Source organism: Ammodytes marinus (assembly GCF_949987685.1).
Source record: "Ammodytes marinus genome assembly, chromosome: 12".
NCBI lineage: Eukaryota > Metazoa > Chordata > Actinopteri > Uranoscopiformes > Ammodytidae > Ammodytes > Ammodytes marinus.
In genome coordinates, this window is record NC_137216.1 from 3,573,355 (window position 1) to 3,594,528 (window position 21,174).

At 39.7% G+C, this 21,174-nt stretch overlaps 1 protein-coding gene across 1 annotated transcript in view; it reads left to right on the forward strand.

The window, feature by feature from the left end:
* The window catches only part of wnt10a (wingless-type MMTV integration site family, member 10a), a 29,487-nt gene extending 12,864 nt beyond the window's left edge, over positions 1-16,623 (forward strand). The window contains exon 4 of the mRNA XM_080038132.1: positions 14,237-16,623. Within this exon, the coding sequence (XP_079894258.1) occupies positions 14,237-14,776 (540 nt within the window). The 3' untranslated portion in view covers positions 14,777-16,623. The remainder of the gene's footprint in view (positions 1-14,236) is intronic.
* Positions 16,624-21,174: the final 4,551 nt, after the last annotated feature.

A 21,174-nucleotide genomic window follows, 5' to 3' on the forward strand; every position in this document is an offset into this window, starting at 1 on the left:
ATAACAATGTGAAGTGGGCTACAACTGGGAACGAGATATCTTATCACAACTAATGTTGTATTCTGTTTAAACACACAAAATATGGTAGAGGTTCCATCTCACATTTGTTGTGGCACTACAGGGCAGCAGAAGTAGTTTTGCCTGAGGCGGACTTGCTTGGAAAAAAATGGATTAGAGACAGGGAGTGAGGCTGCTCCACTGGTTGCTATTACCAGTGTATTTTCTTTCAGTTTTCGTACGCATAAGATGAACAAAAAATTACTCTTTAACTTAGTTGACTTTTTTTTTAATCATTTACAGTAGTTGCATATTAAGCTCATTGTACATCGATAGGGTGTGTTGACATCAACTGTGTTTTGTTAGGATAACTTGCCAATCAGATCAGATAATCAAGTTCCATTCAACAAAGAAGTATTTTCAGAAAAAGAATACCCAGGAAAAACCTTCTCAAAAGCGTTGCTCCGTGTCATCATGAGCTTGGCGTCCAATCAACCGTCTTACATGCTCAATTTGATCTTCTGTACTTAACAGTTCAGGGAGCCATTTTACCCTCTCTCACTCAAAAGCCAAGGAGAGGTAAGGCCACAGTGGGAATTTCCATTATGACTCGTCTTTTATGTATTAGGGTTGCCTTAATACACACCCTGGAGGATTACAGTAGCACATTCAGACGTCTGGTGAAGCTTTACACTTTATTCAATCTCTGAACAGTATAATATAATAATGAGGATAATGTTTGAGTGATATTTTGATTGATGATAATGATATAATTGATGATTTTAGCTGAATGTCTCCAATTCTCAGGACTCAAAACATATACACATCAGTCAGTCCATTTTTTGACAGATTGAGGATGTTTCCAGTTTGAACTATAACTTTGTTCTGTGAAGATAGTGGTTAAGAGTTCCCTGTTGTCTTTCAATTACTGTAGTATAAAGTCAAGATTGTTAAGTAAGGCGATGGTACTCAATACCAGAAAGCTTCATCTTTAGTTGTGTGTCTAGACCAATAGCGGCCTTATCTATGTTTCCCCCGGTTCACTTGACACGGGCCCACCAGAATTTCTCAGGGGGGCCCTAAGCCAGAGATACTGATAGTAACTGTACATATCCCATTGTGAAAGAGCTCAGTCACTCATGTCAATAACAGGGTCCATAAAGGAATAGCCTAAATATAAGGAAAGGAATCCCTAGTAGGGGAGAAATACAAAAGCAAGTGCAACACAACAGCATTATTAGCTCTGTCTTAGGGGCTTCATGAGGGGCCTCTAAGCCCCCCACACAAACAGGAATTAGCTTTCTATGTGTTAATTCTATACTGTTCATAAACAAATAGCTATCCACCCTTTATCTGTTGAAATGGGTCTCTCCATCATATAACATGGGTCTGCAGAGCAATCTAATGTACTGTTTTTGCAGTTGAAGAGTAAAGAGTGCTGCCTGCATCTCAGGATTTGATTTAGCCTCTAAATGCATTATACTACTTTACTAAATGGTAAAACATTTCTTCCGGGGGGGCATGGCCCCGGACCCGCCAACAAGGACTAGGGTCCCTCCCACAGTATCCTAAAATCCTGTGGAAAACACTGACTTCCTTCATATGTTTTTCCATTAATTGTTTGTATCTATGCGGAAAGGTCAGTGTACCTGACTGGATAGGGAGGAGTGCGGGGGCCCTGGGACTCATTATCTCATAATCCGTTAATGAACCTACTGGATTCCACAATCTTTTCTTTATTTTCACAGGGAGCATGCACAAGCATGCACAAGTATAATTTATTTAAAAAAAAAAGAAAAAAAAGTGGGGGGTCCACTCTCGGTGGATCGTTAAGGCCGCCCCTGGTGTAGACATTTCCTGCTTGTCATGTAGGCACAGTGACATTTATATAGTTGGATTTAGTTCTCTTTGTAAAAGGGTCAACTAATTTAATCTATTTATTACATTTTTAAATACACTTAGCATGTGACTGTAAAAATTTACAATTAAATTAAAATCTTGATGCAACTTATTTCGGGCCAACACAATCCTACAGAGGTTTGTGCCTGGGGCAACGGGAGAGAGAGAGAGAGAGAGAGAGAGAGAGAGAGAGAGAGAGAGAGCGAGAGAGAGAGAGAGAGAGAGAGAGAGAGAGAGAGAGAGAGAGAGAGAGAGAGAGATGTAAATGACAGTGATAAGGCCTGTGGTGGAACAGAGACAAGAAGCGACCGTAAATTGCTCATTGTTCCCCGTTTCCTCTTGAGTAATTTGGGCCTGTATCTCGCCATCAGTTTACTTCTGGTTTCCTTGATTATGCAGACACAACACAAATGTGGAGCACGTCAGCCCAACTCAACAACAGCTGGACTCCCCACAGTAGCCCGGTCAGGGTAGACATCATATATGTTGATCAGGTGACACATATTACAATCAAGTGCTTTTTAGACATGGGAGTGGGTGGCTGGGTGATATATGACTGGAGTAGTAATAAGTTCCCAAGCCAGGGAAAGAAAATGATGATGTCTTTTGTGTCCTCTTCTATTCGTTTGTATGTATAGTAGTAACTGATGTTAATGGAGCTTGGTAACAGGCAGGGGGCCATTTGTGTTGCATCATTTCTGTTGTCTGCTTTTACCTCTTGGGGTCACATGCTTCATAATAATTGAAGCCTTGAAGGGGGGTAGACTGACGTATACTCTGGTGCAGTCCAAAACACCCCAGGCTCAATCCCACTAGTCTATTCTGTCAAACAGCCCCAGAGCGAGACACTGAAACCTCTCTTCTTATGTGAAGGTGCGGATTGAATCTCTGATGTGAAAAAAAGGCAAAGTACTTGATTTAAAAAAAAAGTAGTAATTGGATAGGAAGACAAAATGTGCAAATGTACAGTAGCCTAAACTCAAGTTAGCATTAGCTTGAGAGTGGGATGGGTAGATGTGACCGAACAAAAAACAAGTGTATAGGTCTACAGTAATGTCAATTCATGATACATTTGATAAACAATCTATGTAAATAGATAACAACCACACCATTTAGTAGAGGATTATCATTACAAACAAGCAGTCCAGTTCAACTATTTGGCAGTTCCACCCCCCCCCCCCCCCCGCCCCCCCGCCCAAAAAAAGAGTATGTAATCACAGGCTTTATACTTAGAGAAGAGCAACAGTAATTCAAAGGAAAAACACAAACTAAAACTACTCAGTTGTATTTTAATTTAAAGTTTGATCTTTCCAGAAGGATCAGTTGAAAAGGCTTACGAACGGCCTCTCAGATTTCACTCAATAAATGTTGTTTACGGTGTGCCAAGGCTGCGAATTTCCGGCCAAGCGAGCTGCAGCATCAATCAGACAAAGGGAAGCCTTAAGAACATACTACAGAGAGGACTAAATGATACCCAGTGCTCCTGACCTTTTACCTCTTGTATTTTGACACAAGCTTTGTGACCTTTGTATTTGGCCCTACTCACTTACCTGATAATCGGGTTACACATCATTGTTAAAAAGTGGCAAATAGAGGTAATATATTAGGGGAGGGGGGGTGCGTGAGCTTTCAGTACAGTACAGCTTACATGGAGTTGCATGAAGGGGTCTGGCTCACCACGGGAGGTCAGTGTTCGAATGGGTGTGACGTACACAGGCAATTGTTGGCTTCAAGAGAAAGAGGGAAGAGAGATAAATAAAGACATTCAAACACAAAGAGAGAGAGAGAGAGAGAGAGAGAGAGAGAGAGAGAGAGAGGATGCTGAAGGAAAGAGAAAAAAATCAGTATGCATTGCACAGCTATTATACTGTAAAATATCATGCACCTTAATCACTTTAAATGGTATAGAAAGCCCCAACAAAACCCCTGTAAGACCTTGAAACATCCACACACACACACACACAAACACACACCGATGCTCAAACACACACACAGCCCTTAGAATCAAACAGAAAACACCGACAGGTGGGGCCTCAAAATAATGCCTACCCTTCCCGTATCTCTTTCCTCCCACCGACCTGCCACCAACAGACCCCCCCTCCCCACTCCACCCCCCTGTGCCCCTCTCACAGAAGTAGTCTTCAAGCAGAGGAATGCGGTGGTTTCTTAGCGGTGTGTGCATGTCGCCTCATGCCCACCCCAGGGTTCTCACGACGTCCCGTCTTGTTTTTAGCCCTAATTAGTGGCTGCTGGCAGTTTGAAAACAGATGTTTAAAACCCTGCAAAAGATTTTAGACTTCAAACACCGGGGCGGAAAGTAGAAAGAGATTCGCCCTTCCTTCCCTCCCTCCCCTCTCTCTCTCTCTTCCCTCTCTGCCTGCTCCAAAGTCTCTCCAGCACGGCTGATTGCAGAAGTAATGCCGTGCACTAAAGGAGGTTCATTTACATATGATGATGTCGGCATATCAAATACACCGCACTTCTGTAACGTGAGCTCGATCTTTACCAGCTGCTTGTTTACACTTCAACAAAGGAAAATATTAATGAGAAACAATACACATTTGAATGTGAATAGAACATGTGTAAAAACAGTAGTATTTTCAGTTTAATGTTTTCCTCTCTGAATGTTAATTAATGTACACTGTCCCTTTAATAAAAACAAATAAAGACTAAAGAGTTTAGCTCTCTGTGGCGTCATTGCAGTGAACCAAAACACACTGCTGTTCAGTAGCTAATAGGAACAGTCTTAAAAGCCCGACTACATGTTTAAAGTGGCTGCTTACGACATGGAAACACTTCAACAGGGCAGTAAAAATCTCTGCCAAGTTCTCCCTTTTTTTTTTTTGCTTTCTTCCCGAGCGTTCTTCTCAATCGTTTAGCGAGCACACCTACTAAACAAATGCTTGGCACGCTTTGCCGCGTTGGTGTTGCAGGGCTCAGAGGTTCTGTTCAATCCTGTCTGTTCCATAGGCAGGTGGTGACAGTGCTGGCTATGCAACACTCTGCCTTGTTGCTGCTAAGCGTCTTCTGGTAATTTACCATCAGGGCATGACTTCAGGGGAGTAAGGAGAGATGGCATCCCCCCCCCCCCCCCCCTCTCAGGAAGGAAGCTATACATTTCAGCTTCCTTTGACACCGCCTTCTAGATATGTAATTTAGCCTGTCTGCTGTTCGATCCAGGTAACTGATTTGGAACACTTGAGGCATTTGGTCTCATTTAACCTGACTCACTCTCTCTGTATCATTTCCAATGATTGTGTTCGTGACGGCACTTGTGTCTTTGATATTTTGCTGGCTCAATTGTTTGATGTTCACACTAACCTAATTGGGAGTGGAGGTGCAGCCGTTAGGAGCGCCATTAATCAGCCAAGAGTACAATGCAGCTCTGGCTTTTAAAGTCACCGTGAGTGGCAGTTAGAGTGTCTCTATTGTCTGTAATGACATATATTTCGGAGTGAAACACATCATGTTGCTTAGCAAAGACAATATGTGTAACTGTAGAGGACTGTTGGCTTTTAACTGGAACCTCCCACATGGGATTTGTTTGATCAGGACGACAAAGAAAAATGGATAATGAGTGGACAAGCATAGTCAACATCTAATCACACACACCTCCTACTATGGAGTCACCATGCTAGCTTCTACAACCCACGAGCTAGGGGGTCGTATGTGGTTCTATATGATGGGTGACTTGCAGAGGAAAGCATTATGTGGCTCTAATAGCTGGCTACATTCAAACATTGGGTAGACATAGGCAGACATACACTGAACATAGTAATCCATCTGAAGACCATTTCATTCATGGTATTTAGAGAGTGTATCTTGAGGTTAACGTGCATCTATTGTACGAGAACATCAGCTTCCTCTTGGCAAGAGGTGGATTCCCTTATGTAAGATGCCAGCCCCTGCTGCACTAATTGATTGTGTATTGGAATGTATTGGAATTGGATTGATTGGAAAGGTGAAATAACCTCAGCCACCTGCAACTCACACATGAGCCAAATGTGGCAAACACTTACCACCTGGGCAACTGGAAATGCTTCACCAGAGCTACAGGATGTATAAACATATACTGTAAAAGTGATTTAAACCATAATGAATCAAGAGCAGCAACCCGCTCTAGCTTGATCCAAACCAGAAATGGTGGCACTCCTTTTATGCCTAATTTAACCCACAAGCGGTGATAAGCTGCTCTGGAGAGCACATTCACGTTAAAGCCTTGACTCAGAAGCCACACTAAAAGCAGAGTGTGTTTGATCAAAAATAGCAACATTACAGCGGAGTTAGTCCTGTGCTCCTTGGAGGCCATTTCATATTATCAGTGGTGTGCAGAGCATTCCACAGTCCTGACAGTGCAGAGCCAGAGTATTTGATCTGACCCACCACACACACACACACACACACACACACACACACACACACACACACACACACACACATACACATACACATACACATACACATACACATACACATACACATACACATACACATACACATACACATACACACACACACCCGCATGCATGCATGCATGCATGCACTAATGTTTGATATAGGCTCAGCAGGTGGAAGTGCTTATCTTGGTAATACCATTTATTAGAATTTCTAAATAAGAGCTGTGTGCAATTACCAGTGAGTGCATACTACACACACACACACACACACACACACACACACACACACACACACACACACACACACACACACACACACACACACACACTTGCACAAACAGACACTTTTCTATATACTGTATATGCATGTGACCAGTAATTGCATGTCATTGTGCTCGTATGTGCGCATGTGTATTTGTCTGCGTACACTTAACTGTTCTTTTGAAGCAAGGCGTTTGATTTGTTTAAAGTGATGTCTGGGCTTAATGTGCTGCTGTGGGATTTGTTTGTGTGCTTTGATATCGCCTCGGCTTTCTGCTCGGCTTTAAAGGGCCTTTGGTAGATTTTCTTTGAACTGACAAACACAAGGCAGCATGCAGACAAGTCTACTGTTTATCGTACAGACGGGTCAATCCCGGGACATACAGTATAGTATATTAGATTAGCCAAATTGTGTTCTTGGGTCATTATTACTCAGTATGACAAAATCAGGTGTAGCATGAGGAGTGTGATAACAATTAAACTTCCACATATAGGCAGTCGTGGATCACAGTATTAATTACGACAGGGCTGCTGCAACAAGCACTCACATGCTGTGAATGAAAAACTGCTGCATTGAGTTTTGTGTGTTCTAGAAAGTGATGACAATAATTACTTGCTGGAGGTAATGTGTTTAGAAAAAAAATAATTCACCCACTTTGCTTTTGATTTTATTCTAACACTAATCGAGACATGCTCAAATTCAACTTTTCAGCTTCCATTCTGGCTTGGGACGTGGCTCACATGTCATCACCCTATCCTTCTCTGCTCTTGTTCCCTGGCCTTTGATTCTGCCTGCTGTTTGCTCTCCAGTAAAGGCAAAAGAAAAACATTTTTTTTTACTTTTACCTAATTAATGCACTGACCCATTCCCAGTTTCCCATTGTGGTAGCATGCCATGCACTAGCTCCATACAGGCAGCTTGTTGCACAGTAGTCTGCTCCAGTGTGCTGCACTCTTCCCCAGTCTACTGTATGATGTAGCCTGCAGTCTAATCTGCCACCAACATGTTGTATTTGATCTCTGTCTGGGGCTGTTTTACAGACGCCTCTGTCTCACTCTCTAAGCCAATTAAAACCTGCCAGATGTTTGTTTCCAACTGTGGTCCACCATTTACTTTAAAGCAATTATGTCTCAAGTGTACATGCAATGTAAAGCAATGGACTACCGTATATAAGCAGGGTTCTTGTTATCCCAAAACACAGACTTTTCAAACATAGCATGTTTATATACGTGGCATTCACAAAAGTACTCTGCCTTTGCAATGGGACTTTTACTGTATCGTTATCACTTGTTTCATTAATAAAACATTGATCCTTTTCCTCGTTTGGCATGGCAAGCTTCTGTACTTTAAGCTATACTGCTAAGTCTGTGGACACATTCAAATGCACAACCGCATTGTGTTTTCACAGCAGGTTTTTGATAGCTTGTATGAAGTTGAGTGGGGCAATATTTCCCAGCTTGTGTTGCCAAAAAGACAATCAGAGCATGATGACAGGTTAGACAGAACCGCCGATTACAATCTACAGTGCTAATGGCAGCAGGACTTGATGACAGAGCCCAGATAGAGTGTCGGCTAGACGAACAGGTGATTTGTAATTACACCCACAAACAGCCTTTGTGTATTGGTAGCAGTGTGGGACAGCAAAGAGATAATCCAAAGATCATCTCCTCCTCCTGTCTTCCTCCTCTCTCTCTCTCTCTCTCTCTTTTTCTCTCTCTCAAACACACACCCCATGTCCACAGGGCAACAACATGGCAACAATAAATCACTGCATCAGTTTTCTATAATTTTTCCACAGAAGTCGAGTTAGGTATCGTAAACACAGTCACAGGCACGCAACATTTTTCTGGGTTGTTGCTCCCTCTCCTGCCTTTTGTTACACACAGCCGTAGCCCGGGGTTACAGAAGGAACGGGGAAGAAATCAGATCATTTCCTCCATCTGATAATCAATAAATCAACCTGGGTCTTAGAGTGGTGTGTATCTGAAAAGATGCAGTCACAACGTTTTGATTGTAAAGACGTCGGAAGTTCATTATAGTCGCAGATCAGTAAAGATGAACATGTTTTTTTTTCTGGCTCATCCTTCAACCTTAAATCCACACTGCATTGAAAAATCAACAAGTGAATTTTCCTGATTTATTTTGTCAGGCTTTTCTGAGACTTGAGCTAGAATGCCGAACGTTATTCCTCATTTTCATTAAATGAAGTTAAATCTGGTGCTCACTCTGAACATGTTTTTCTTGTACAAAATGTACTCCACTAATGTTTCCCCCAGCTCTTTTGTCAGACAGATCAGCACTCCACATGTCATACTGACACACCACTTCTAATATAACAAGAGCAGACAGATTCCCTATTTCCTATTATCTGTTAAGGGTCCTGATTGTACCTCTTTGCCTTTCAACTAAACGTCAGAACAGTATTTGAAATGGCCCTCACGCACACCCAAATATAGTACTCACTTCATTTGTTGAAGTTTCAGGAACACCAACACATTTATTAGCTCTAACCAATCCGTGCACAGGGCGTGAAGCATGCCATGTGAAGCATGCCATTTGTGCTTAGTGGATGAATCCACACTACTTAAAAATGTTATAAATATTATGTTGAATATATATATATATATATATATATATATATATATATATATATATATATATATACATACAGTATATACAGTATATAAACATTGGCATTTGTTTTCACATTTAATTTCTAAATGGTGTTATATTCATCTTGAAGAATTATTGTTGCAAGTGTTGCCATTGGTAAACACGTTGGAATAAATCCAGCATATAGGATCCTGCAGCATTATCCATTTATGTTATTACATTAGAAAACAGGCGCACAATTAATATTTGCTATACAGCCCCACCTAATAGTTTCTGATGCAATGCCAAAATCTATGGTATCGCACAACACCTACAATTTACAATTATAACAGTGGCAGATGTATCACTGTAAAAGTGGTTTAAATTGCTGTCTTTACATTTTCAATCTTTTAAGTAGAGTCGTTTTGGAATGATAATTGTGTAAAGGCTTTTTAAATGTTCACTTAATGACTGCATACATGACATAATGCTGAGTTTAAAGCTGCATGTCTTGCAATGTATTCAGTACTAGTAGTTTCACTAGGACAAATGTAAGATATGTTCCACGCTCTATAAGACTGTTTAGCCTACCTCTTTTAAAAAAGTATTTTAATGTTAGAACAGAGAAACACCTTTTAATGGGAAGACTAAGTGAAGTTTGGACAAGGTTGGGTGGGGAAGTTATGGTTTGTGTGACAGTGAATGATTCACTCCTTGGAAATAAACATGTGTTACTAACTCCTGTAGGTCATAGAATCAGAGATACGTTATTGATCTCCTGTGGGAAGTTGGGTTCTTAATCTAATTACCCAGGCACGCTAACCACTGTGTTTTATGTTAATAAACAGATAAACAAGCTGTTGTTTACACATTTACAAAACAATTTATAGACATTTTCTCAATTCTTTGGGGTTTTGGAATAGGCTAATACAAATCCAGGAGAAATCCCAAACTTTGACAGGCCTGCCATGCCTATAGCTTAGGTTGCCAAGCTATGATTGGTCATTGGCATTTTTGCTCCATTCTGATCATTAGTACGAAAGCCAGACATGGTGTACCACTGACAACAATTGTTTTGCAGGCATCAGAGTTTTAGTAAGATCATGTCCATATGCTGTTTCTGCCTCGGGGAAATATTTGCTGTTGTAAACTCCACTCTGATACACACAAACAGTTTGAGACATGAAGATGTGGTTCATCTCCCACAGCCATTTGTTTTTTTTATTTTTTTTTCCTGCAACAATATGACAAAATGTTATTGGAAATTAAACTTTTCCGTTGTTTTTTTGTAGTTTTACCGACCTTCGGAACCCCTATCCTGCTGTGAATGTACCTTCAAACAGTAGCAATGTGGATGCAATTACGAGTCCTGGGTTGGTTTTTGTCCCTCTAAGGTTTAAGTGGGCTGCAGACTTCTATGATTACAGACTGTGCTGTGTGTTTAAGGCCAGCACGTTTGTGATTCTGGGGTTGCCTCTGCCTCTGTGCAAAAAAAACACGAACCAAACGTTGCAATCCTAACCCAGTGCAAGTGCTTTTATTATAAAGTTGTTTACTATAAAAATCTTTAGGGCCTCGAGAATCTGCGACTGATCACAGCTTCTTTTAACTTTGTTTTTAACACTCTGAATAACAGCATAAACATGTTCATATGCAAAATGCATTTTTGTATCACTTTATGTTATCCCAACGTTCATCAGGAGCTAAACGTGTAGTAATCCAAAAATGAAAATAATTAGCATTCCTTGACATTGTTGTTACGTTAAACAATCAAAATGCTTTCATGCTGATTTAAATGCCTGACAATAATTGCTGGTGTGATGAGTGATAGGAACATAAATACCTTAACATAAACATATGATTACAAAAAGGTTTTAGGCAACACTGCATTGCTTTAATATTTTTCTTTATTTGCTATTTGATGTATCAGCACCTTCCCTGCGCCACAGGTGTTGCAACAGTCACCGTATTATTTGATTTTAATTAAATCACTTTGTTCAGACTCATACCAAACAGATGAGTCAAGACACTCCATTTATCACTGTTTCATTCCCCCGTGCACTCTTCATCTCATTTATACCTAGGACAAGGAAACCCCATGTCTAGAATGACATGGAAACTTACAGCAACCCTCCTACAGCATTCATACAACTTGTTTTTTACTCTCCCTCTGAGAGATGTGCAATCAACCAGAAAAGGTGAAGCATCGTATTTTTGGGGCCAATCAGTCCAATTTGACATTGACTTGGATACTGCATAGTCACACTCCATAGCAACATGCTATCTCTTTTTGTTCCCTGCAATCCTTCTATTACTACTGGCTTTTCTTCTAATGGATGAGATTATGGTTAAATAATAGAAATTAACTCAAATCATTGGCATCATGTACATGCAGTATCACAATGTACACACAAGCATGAACTTATAGCACTCATGCATTCACTGCATCAAACACGAAGACACATGCACACACCTTGTTTTGATAAACTTCTACTCAATATATCATATCTGTAGTTTGCCATTTCTGCCTTTTTCTGTGTGGATTGAGTTTGTGTGTGTGTGTGTGTGTGTTGTGTGTGTGTGTGTGTGTGTGTGTGTGTGTGTGTGTGTGTGTGTGTGTGTGTGTGTGTGTGTGTGTGTGTGTGTGTGTGTGTTGATAGGGGTGGCAGTGTCAGCAGCATCTGTCAGTACTATGGGTGGCCTGGTGTTCAGTTCATGCTTGTTTGTTTGTTTGTAACCTTTATTTAACCTCGAAAGATCAATTGAGGGGTGACCCTCTTTTACAATGACGTCGAGTACAGATACACAATATACAATGAGAATACATAACAAGTTTACACACACACACACACACACACACAGACAACAACAATTTAAAACATTCAGATCAATTGAATGAAATAAATAATAGCCTAATTAAAACAGTTACAAGTGTGGAGGGGTTGATTCAAAATAATACTTTTAAATTGGTTAACAGATATGAGTGTATTTATTTTAATTGTATGTTGTAGGCTGTTCCAGGAGTCAGGGGCACTATAGCTAAAAGCGGTTTTACCAAGCTCAGACCGGGCATAGGGGACATATAACATGATCATGTCAGTTGAGCGGGTTTGATAAAGCCCATCTGAAATAAGCAGCATTTCTGTCAGATAGAGTGGTAGCTTTCCAGTCAGAGCTTTATATATAAAAATATGCCAATGTGCATCACGTCTCTCCTTAAGGGAGGACCACCCAACCTTTTCATATAAAACACAATGGTGTGTATCATAAGCATCTCCTGTAATGAATCTCAAAGCAGAGTGAAATACAGAGTCAAGGAGTTTAAGGCATGAACGAGATGCATGCCGATAAACCACATCACCGTAATCAAGGACAGACATAAAAACTGCCTCAATAATCCTTTTCCTACTAAACAACGGGAAGGTAGCTTTATTCCTATAAAAATATCCAATCTTTTGTCGCAGACGACAGACAAGATTTTTTATGTGAAATGTAAAAGAGAGTTTTTCATCTAGCCAGATACCAAGGTACTTATATTCAGAGACTTTTTCGATCAAAGAACCGTTTACAGCATAGATGCATGCACTATTGTCTAAATCTCTAGCCCTAGAGAACAACATGAATTTAGTTTTAGTCTGGTTAAGGACAAGTTTAAGTGAAATAAGAGCATTCTGAAGAGCATTAAAGGACAGTTGCAGGTTCTCAATAGCTGACTTTGCAGAGTCAGCAACACAATACAAGATGGTGTCATCAGCATATAAATGGATTTGACAACCACTGACAAGAGACACAATATCATTGATGTAGATGGTGAATAGTACCGGACCTAAAATTGAACCTTGTGGAACACCTTTGGTTATGGGTAAGAAACCAGATTGGATATTACCTAGCTTCACACATTGAGATCGGTCAGAAAGGTAATTACTGAACCAGCTACACGCATTTTCACTAATACCAATGTTAGCCAATTTATCTAATAGTAAAGAATGGTCTACTGTATCAAAGGCTTTACTGAGATCAATAAAGAGGGCAGCACAGTGATTACTATTATCTAAGGCTTACTATTATCTAAGGCTTGTAATTGGATCTTAAAGTTTAGAACAGGTGATGACTGATAAACACACACATTCACGCACACATAACACACACATACTGTACATACATATGCACAGGCATAAACATAGGCTTGAGGAAATAGTGTTATGCCATATGGGATGTACCTGTGTGTAAGTTTGCATCTGTGTATCTGTTTATGCCAACTCCAGGTTACTCTTACACCTTTTTTTATCAGTGCTCTTCAACTTTCAGAAAGGATTGTCACTATAGGTCCCCAGAATGCATGTTCTAGTCAGGGGTCCCCTACATACCACAATGACAAGTATAGGTGTGTGTGTGTATTGGCCATCCTTTTTGTGTTTATGCTTGTTTATGCATGCATATATACTGTACTATATATAGTACAGGACATATGCATGCATAGACATCAGGTAAAACACATATCCTATAGATTAAGTCCATCGTGTGATCATTGAAGCCATGATGTTTATTGTAATAACATCATTAAATAATACACACTGGCTTTGTACATCTATGTTCCCTTGGCCAGCATTAAACCATCGTGAAAATATGTAAATAACTGAATGTGCTGCAACGTGGGTGTCATGCGTGGAACCATTACCTGATATAGAAGGATGAATAATGACACTCCTATATGTTTGGGTAATGCCTGCATCCATCTGTGTTATTTGATATCAGTATGTTTGACAACAGGCTCGGAGTCAGACCACCTGGCTCTTTAAATGCGGGACCAATATTCCTTCAGGGCATCATGTGTCATTCACCATTCAGTAGAGTAGTGGCTGGCTTAGAAGAAGAAAAACAAAGAAAGCTAGTAAAGTAAAGTCAGTAAGAAATATGACGTGCAGTCTACAACACCCTGTATATATTAAACTTCAAATGCAAAGGGTAATCAAGAAAGTCATTAATCCTTCCCTCCTTTTCTTTCTTCCCTCCCCCTCCTCTCACTTCCTTACTCCATCACACTCTCTCTTTTTGTCTCTCTCCATCTGTGTTTTTTTTAATATTGCAGGTGGTGCTCGACCACATTAGAAGGAAATGCAAGTGCCACGGTACGTCGGGGAGCTGCCAGCTGAAGACCTGCTGGCAGGTCACCCCAGAGTTCCGGGTGGTGGGCTCCATCCTCAAACAGCGCTTCCAGGGGGCCACGCTCATCAAGGCTCACAACCGAAACACCGGCCAGCTGGACCACTCCCACCAGAACAACCACCACAGCCATCACAACCACCACAGCCACCATCAGAACAACCACCGCAGCCACCACCACCACCACACGCATCGGCGGCGGCCCAGCGTCAACGAACTGGTCTACTTTGAAAAGTCGCCCGACTTCTGCGAGCGGGACCTGGGCTCGGATTCTGCGGGCACGCAGGGCCGCATCTGCAACAAGACCAGCCACGGCATGGACAACTGTGAGAGTCTGTGCTGCGGGCGAGGCCACAACATCCTGCAGCAGACGCGAAGCGAACGCTGCAACTGCAAGTTCCACTGGTGCTGCTACGTGGTGTGTGAAGAGTGCAGGATAACAGAGTGGGTCAGTGTCTGTAAATGAAGAAACACACACTAGAAAAGACAGTACACAATAAAGAAAAAACAAGAAAAAGAGACTTTTTAAAATCAAAACTATTCATTTGAAAGGGGGGAATATGACTGTTGTAAGTGCCCCATTCCTTTTTGCGGTGGACTGCTGTTTTTCAGAAGAAATAAGGACGGAGTGTGAAACAGTAGAGCCAGCATAGAGATAGATGCGCATGTTGGTAAAGAGAGTGCACATGTCTCTAAAGCTGCCAAAACGTGGATGGAGCTTGGATGTTTACTTCCTTCACCTTGAGACAAACGGACATAGTTATATCAGTTAAACGTCTGAAAGCTCCAAATATGAAATTTGGGGCCCCGAAAAAACAACACATAATTGTTGTTTTATCAACATTTGTTGACTGACAAACAGCTGCATGAGATTGAGGTGAGCAAGGAGGAAGTTGAGAGTGAACAGTAGATTGCATGCGGAACAAAATGATATTGATTCATATCAACAATATATAAGGTGAAAAGGCTGATGTATGCGTCCTGTCAACCTTAAACATGAGGAAGACATCTGATATGTTTCAGATCTTGTGTTATACAGTATGTGTCACCCATATAAATTGCAGCTTAAGTCATGTAACACAGTATTTTCAATGTCTCCTATCCTATCCCCATCACAAATAAAGATTCATAAGCGCACAATGGCACAATGAACAATTGGGGCAGGGATGCCCCCCCATCCCCCCGCACCTCCCTGTGTCAAACCTAAAAAAAACCATCAGGAGATTGTCCTCGGCAACTGACACTCACGACACTAGATGTATCAGTCAATGTTACTATGTCGTATGCATACTGTGTAACCCTCCTAACAGTAATGGCACTCCTCAATAAATACATTCACACATTTTGGTAAAAAAAATAAAATAAAAGTAGAGTCTAAAATGGAGAACCATATCAGACCCTTACAACTGAAACGATTTCCTTCCCTCTAATAGAGGGTGTTGACAAAAAATCCACAGAAATCAGCTTCCAATAGTTTATCAACGTGATGATGAGGTTAGTTGTTTGAAAAACCATTGTGACAGGACCCTGTTCAGTTGTTTGGATTTAGTCTATTCCACCTGAAACACAGCACAGATACATTGCCGTATGTTGCGTTATCCAAAATGTATTGTGGACTTGGGGTGCAGTGCCCAGTAGACCTACATGTAATAACTATTATAGTTATTAGTCCTCATCTTTAGCATGATCTGAGCAGCATTTATAATAAAACTGAATAATGCTGAACAAATGCCATCAGTACATTTCAAGGGGCTTCAGTCTTCAGTCACTCACACTATCCACATCCTAAGCGGTCATCAATCAAAGTGTTTCCTGTCTTGTGATGCAATGTACTGTGTGCAACACTGTAAGGTTCTTGTCATATATCTACACTCTTCTTCACATATCTTTGAAGTGTGCAAATAGGGCTATTCTGGTGTCAACCTATATAATTAACAAAGTTGATATGGATTTCTGCCCACGCACATTTTAAAGAGCATATTCCGTTGTATGACTGAGTCTCCTTATCAGGCAGTGTAATTTATTTTAAGCAAATATGTTTCTGTGTTGAAAGCAGAGGAACAAAATATTGATCTGGAACAATTTTTCCGGTTTTAACAAGATTATTTAGGTTCTGATAAGTAGTTTGCACATACAGCACATTGTCCAGGAAAACGCTGGGAGATATCAGCAATATGCATTTTTTTTGTTCATGTCATAAATGTAATGTTTGTCTGAATTTGTTTATGTTTTAATATGGTTATTATCTAAGTTATTTTATTTTTGTGGATAACTTAATATTTGTAAGACAATAAAGAAAGACCATAATATTGAAAGGGGCTTTAATGTGATGAATAATAAAAAACAAACATGAAAGCAGTGTATTTGGCAAGTGAATAGTTTTGTGTTTATTTGGCCACGGGTCAGCTGCTGTCAGCTTACTGATGATGATGATGAATCCCTTAGTTACTGTGCTAGAATATTTATGGTAAGTTAACCTCAAAGGTTATTCATTTTCTTCAAGTTTCCAACACACATTCCATTATTATTATTAATAAATTATTATTATTATTAATAATAATAATAATAATAATAATAATAATAATAATAATAATAATAATAATAATAATAATAATAATTATTATTATAATAATTATTATAATAATAATAATTATTATTATTACGACATGTTTCTTTATACAAATGTTATATTCTACAGATATAAGAATAACAATGCATCATAGTTGTGTCATTGTAGATTACACATGCTGATCATTTAGTCACAAAGGAAAGGAACGTTGTCATTTAATCCATGACAGTTCACTCTAAATTACATCAAATCTAATGGAACATCTAATGCTGCATTCAAAAGTCAAAGTACATTATCTACCTGAAAATGGTTTAGATTTGATACATTTAAAGATTGAAATTTCTCATTCCTTTAAATATACAATCAAGAGATTTTGTCTTTAAATGTGGAGACAATTTTGTCAAAAAAACGTCTTTGTCGAAATCAGTGAATATCTCATTATCCACTATCTACCAATAGTTTGTGTGTGTTGACAATACATCTGGTGTTAATACACAGCTTAGGCTCTGTAAACTGGTATGTAGACAAAGGGTATGTAAACAACGGGGGCCAACCAGCTGGCAACATTCCAGTTTACAAAGCCTAGACTGTGTATTAACAACAGATTTTTTTTTTCAGAGCACACACATTACGGACAGGTAGCAAATTGTGAGGAGATATTCACTGATTTTAACAACAAGCATTCTTCAGAATCCCTGACTCCACCTTTAAGTAACAGACTCACAAAAGACAGAGATACACAAAAGAATGGTACACTTTAAAGTAGCACAGTTAGAAATATGCTGACCTTTAGGATAAGAACATAGGCCTCTTTTCCTCATGTTGTTACTCAGTGCAGTCTTTTATTCAGCATATCTTCTCTCTTTCTTTCATTTAGAAAACAAATAAAGTACATTCATGGGGTTAACTGTCCATATTCAAAGACAAATGGCCATTCACCAAAGCAGTTAATTTCATGATCTTAACAGTTCACAATGATTACAATGTGAGCACAGAAGAAAACTACAGCACCCCTGACAAAAACTGCAAAACCAGCAGAGCAAGTATTTGCGTTATTTGAACAACTTATCATTGAGAAAGACTGTTCACAAACAGTGTTGGACGAGTAACACAGATTGTGTAATAAGTTATTCTTTACTTATTACTTATCTTAAAAATATAATATAATATTTAACACTATTACCATATTACATTCACAACAACCCTTTAGAAAGACACTTTATTACACCCTTAATAAACCCACAGGCTTCCCTTATAGGCCTTTCACACCGCCGCAAAATCGGAGCTAGTTCTGGGCTTGTTCGGAGTTAGAGCCAGTGTTTTGGTTTCACACCGCCAGAGAGCCTGCTCCGGGCCGTAAAAACCGGGGGAACTCATACCCCAGGATTGAGCAGGGTTTGATAAGAACTGCTTGCGCGAACGGTTGGGGGAGGGATTATCCTGACCAACCAGAGCAACTCAAACCTCATGCCCGCCATATTTAAAAACACCGCTACTACGAGACGTAAACATAACATAATTACCGAACGTAGCGATCAAATTGACCGGCGAAAATACGCTGTATGGGTCCTGTTTGCTTAAGAAAGCAAAGCGAGAGCCAACAAGTGTAAAAATAAGACGTATTCGCCGCTGTTGTTGTGCTTAAAGCTAGCGGTAGCTTTAGCGTTAGCCACAAGAGCAGCGGCGTCGGGTGACGTACACACACGTTTACAGTGACGTCATGACGTTGCTCCATGGCTGTCTCCGGTCGATGTGAAACCAACCGGTTCATAACTGGGATAAGGCTGTAACCAGTTTTGAACTGACCCCAACACCAGCCTGGAACTGACTCTTGGTTCATTTTGGTGTGAAAGGCCTATTAGTCTTTGCATAGTAGGTTCTTATATATCAAACTCCACACAACCAGTGTGTATACCAGGCTTTCTGTAATACATGTGTAGTCCCCAAACCAAGATAATCTTGATGATGTCCTAATTTATAATCCCTACTCAGCAAATGAATCAAATCAAATCAATTAAATCTGCTGTATTTCCAGTATAACTGAAACATCGACAAATAAGGTGGTTTCTCATAGCCAGAATGTTTTGTTAAGAAGTTTAGGATTTCCTCAGACCTGATAAGACCATAACTCTGTGGTCAAGTGGAGATCCTCCATTACCAGTTGCTGCTTGCGTGCAGAGAGAAATCCTGTTGAGCGTCCTGACTCACTTCTATATTCTGCGCCCGAGGGGGAAGTGATGAAGTCACCAAGTCAAGTGTAAGAATGCAAGAGATACATTTTAAAGTAAACAGATGTGCAGTAAAAAGGTGCTATTTTAAAAGTCATGCTGTTCTATTCTTATCCAAACATACTGCTCACATTCAGGGAGAAAAAGAGAGCTTCCTTTTTTTCTGCTCCAGCCTCGCTATCTCTCCTCTCGCATGCACCATGTGTATGTCGAGCAAAATGCATATTTTAGTGCACTGATTTAAGTGGAAAATGCTCTTCATCTCCCTCTCCACGCATTTAAATAGTTAATGTGTGTGAATTGCATATGCGTGTTTGTTTATGCAAGTATGTGTGCTTTCTTTTTGCGGGCAAATGCATTTAAGTGACAGGGTGCGTGTAAGCATGCTTGTATTGTGTGTTGTCAACGACCTGATAAAAACGCCCTGAGATCCCTGCTGGCTTCCTCCACCAGTCAGCTTTAATGGCAGCCAAATCAAAGCTCAGTGGATCCTCGATAAATAATAAGAAATCAATCAAAGCGACAAGTTCTCTTTTTACTGCTTTAATGATTTCATTGTTCATGGAAAGCAATGAATGCCAACTGGTCATATAACTTCACAACCTGAACAGATAATATAATCCCTCATACATGCTTGTATAATATCATATTTCTCAGAAAGCAACAAACTAAATACATTAATCTTCATGAGAATAGATGTTTGCCGGTGAAGAAACACCAGGCCTGGACTTGTGTGTTGAGTTTATTTGAACAGTGGCTGTTATTTTGATAGAGAGCAGGTCCCAAAGTGACGGCAGGTTGGAGCTGAAACAACATTATGCTGGTGAATGAGATTTATTATGTTATGATCCCTTGGCATGAACTAGCAGGTCCACATCAGTTGTTAAACATTATCTAATGTTTTGAACGACAGGGTCAGGTTGTTTTGCAATGACGCCCAAATGGACACTCACTATGCATGTAAATAACATGTAGTGACATGTGTGTCCTTAATATGCAGAATGAAATGGCTTTTAAATCCATTGTATTATCCTGGGAATCAACATCTGTAAGTGGAAATGCATGAATATAAATCTGGCAAATCTTTACCTATTTAAATGAGTTGGGAAAATACATCAGTTACTCTTAATAGTTCTTAAAATAAAAGGTTGTTTCAAGGTTTACAAGTTTGGTCCGTTTGCACTGTATACCATACTGTCGACAGGTACGTTCTTTAATCCTAACCTTAATTGCTTAATTGATATTGTTTTCTAGGAATGAATGTAAATGTACATTTTAATGGCATGATTACCCGCACAGTAAAGAAACACACTTTAAGTATGAATTTAGCATATTCCTACAAGCAACAAGACCACAGCGTGCAAACTGCAATCATCATTTTTGTTGATTGAACGTTGGAACGTTATGTAAAACCTATATAAGACAAAATGTGATCATTTGTTAATCCTTTTTCACATACAATCAAGTTGAAAACAATACAAAGTCAATATATTAATGTTTTACCCTTTTTATTTAATTGTTTTCCGTAAATATATGCTTATTATGAGTTTGATGCCAGCAACACATTTCAAAAAAGTTGGGACAGGGGCATTAAAAAACTGGGAAAACTGTAGAATGTTAAAAAGAAAAAAACCTGTTTGGAACATTACTCAGAATACTACTCTAAACATGTAAACTGGTAACAGGTGATATTATAAAGGGGCATGCCGTAAAGATTCAGTCTTCACAAGCAATAACAGGGTGACGCTCACCACTTTCTGAAGAACTGCAAGAAAACAGTCCAACAGTTTAAAAACAACATTCCTGCAAACAATTTAAGGATTTCACCTTCTACAATCCATTATATAATAAAAATACTTAGAGAATCCCGAGAAATCTATGCACTCAAGGGGCAAGGTCCAAAATTAAAATGTAATGCCTATGACCTCAGGTGGCACTGCATTAAAAAATAACATGATTTTATAAAAAGATATCACTACATGGGCCATGGAACACTTCAGAAAACCATTGTCGGTAAACACAGTTTGTCGCTACATCCACAAATGCCAGATCAGACTTTACCATGCA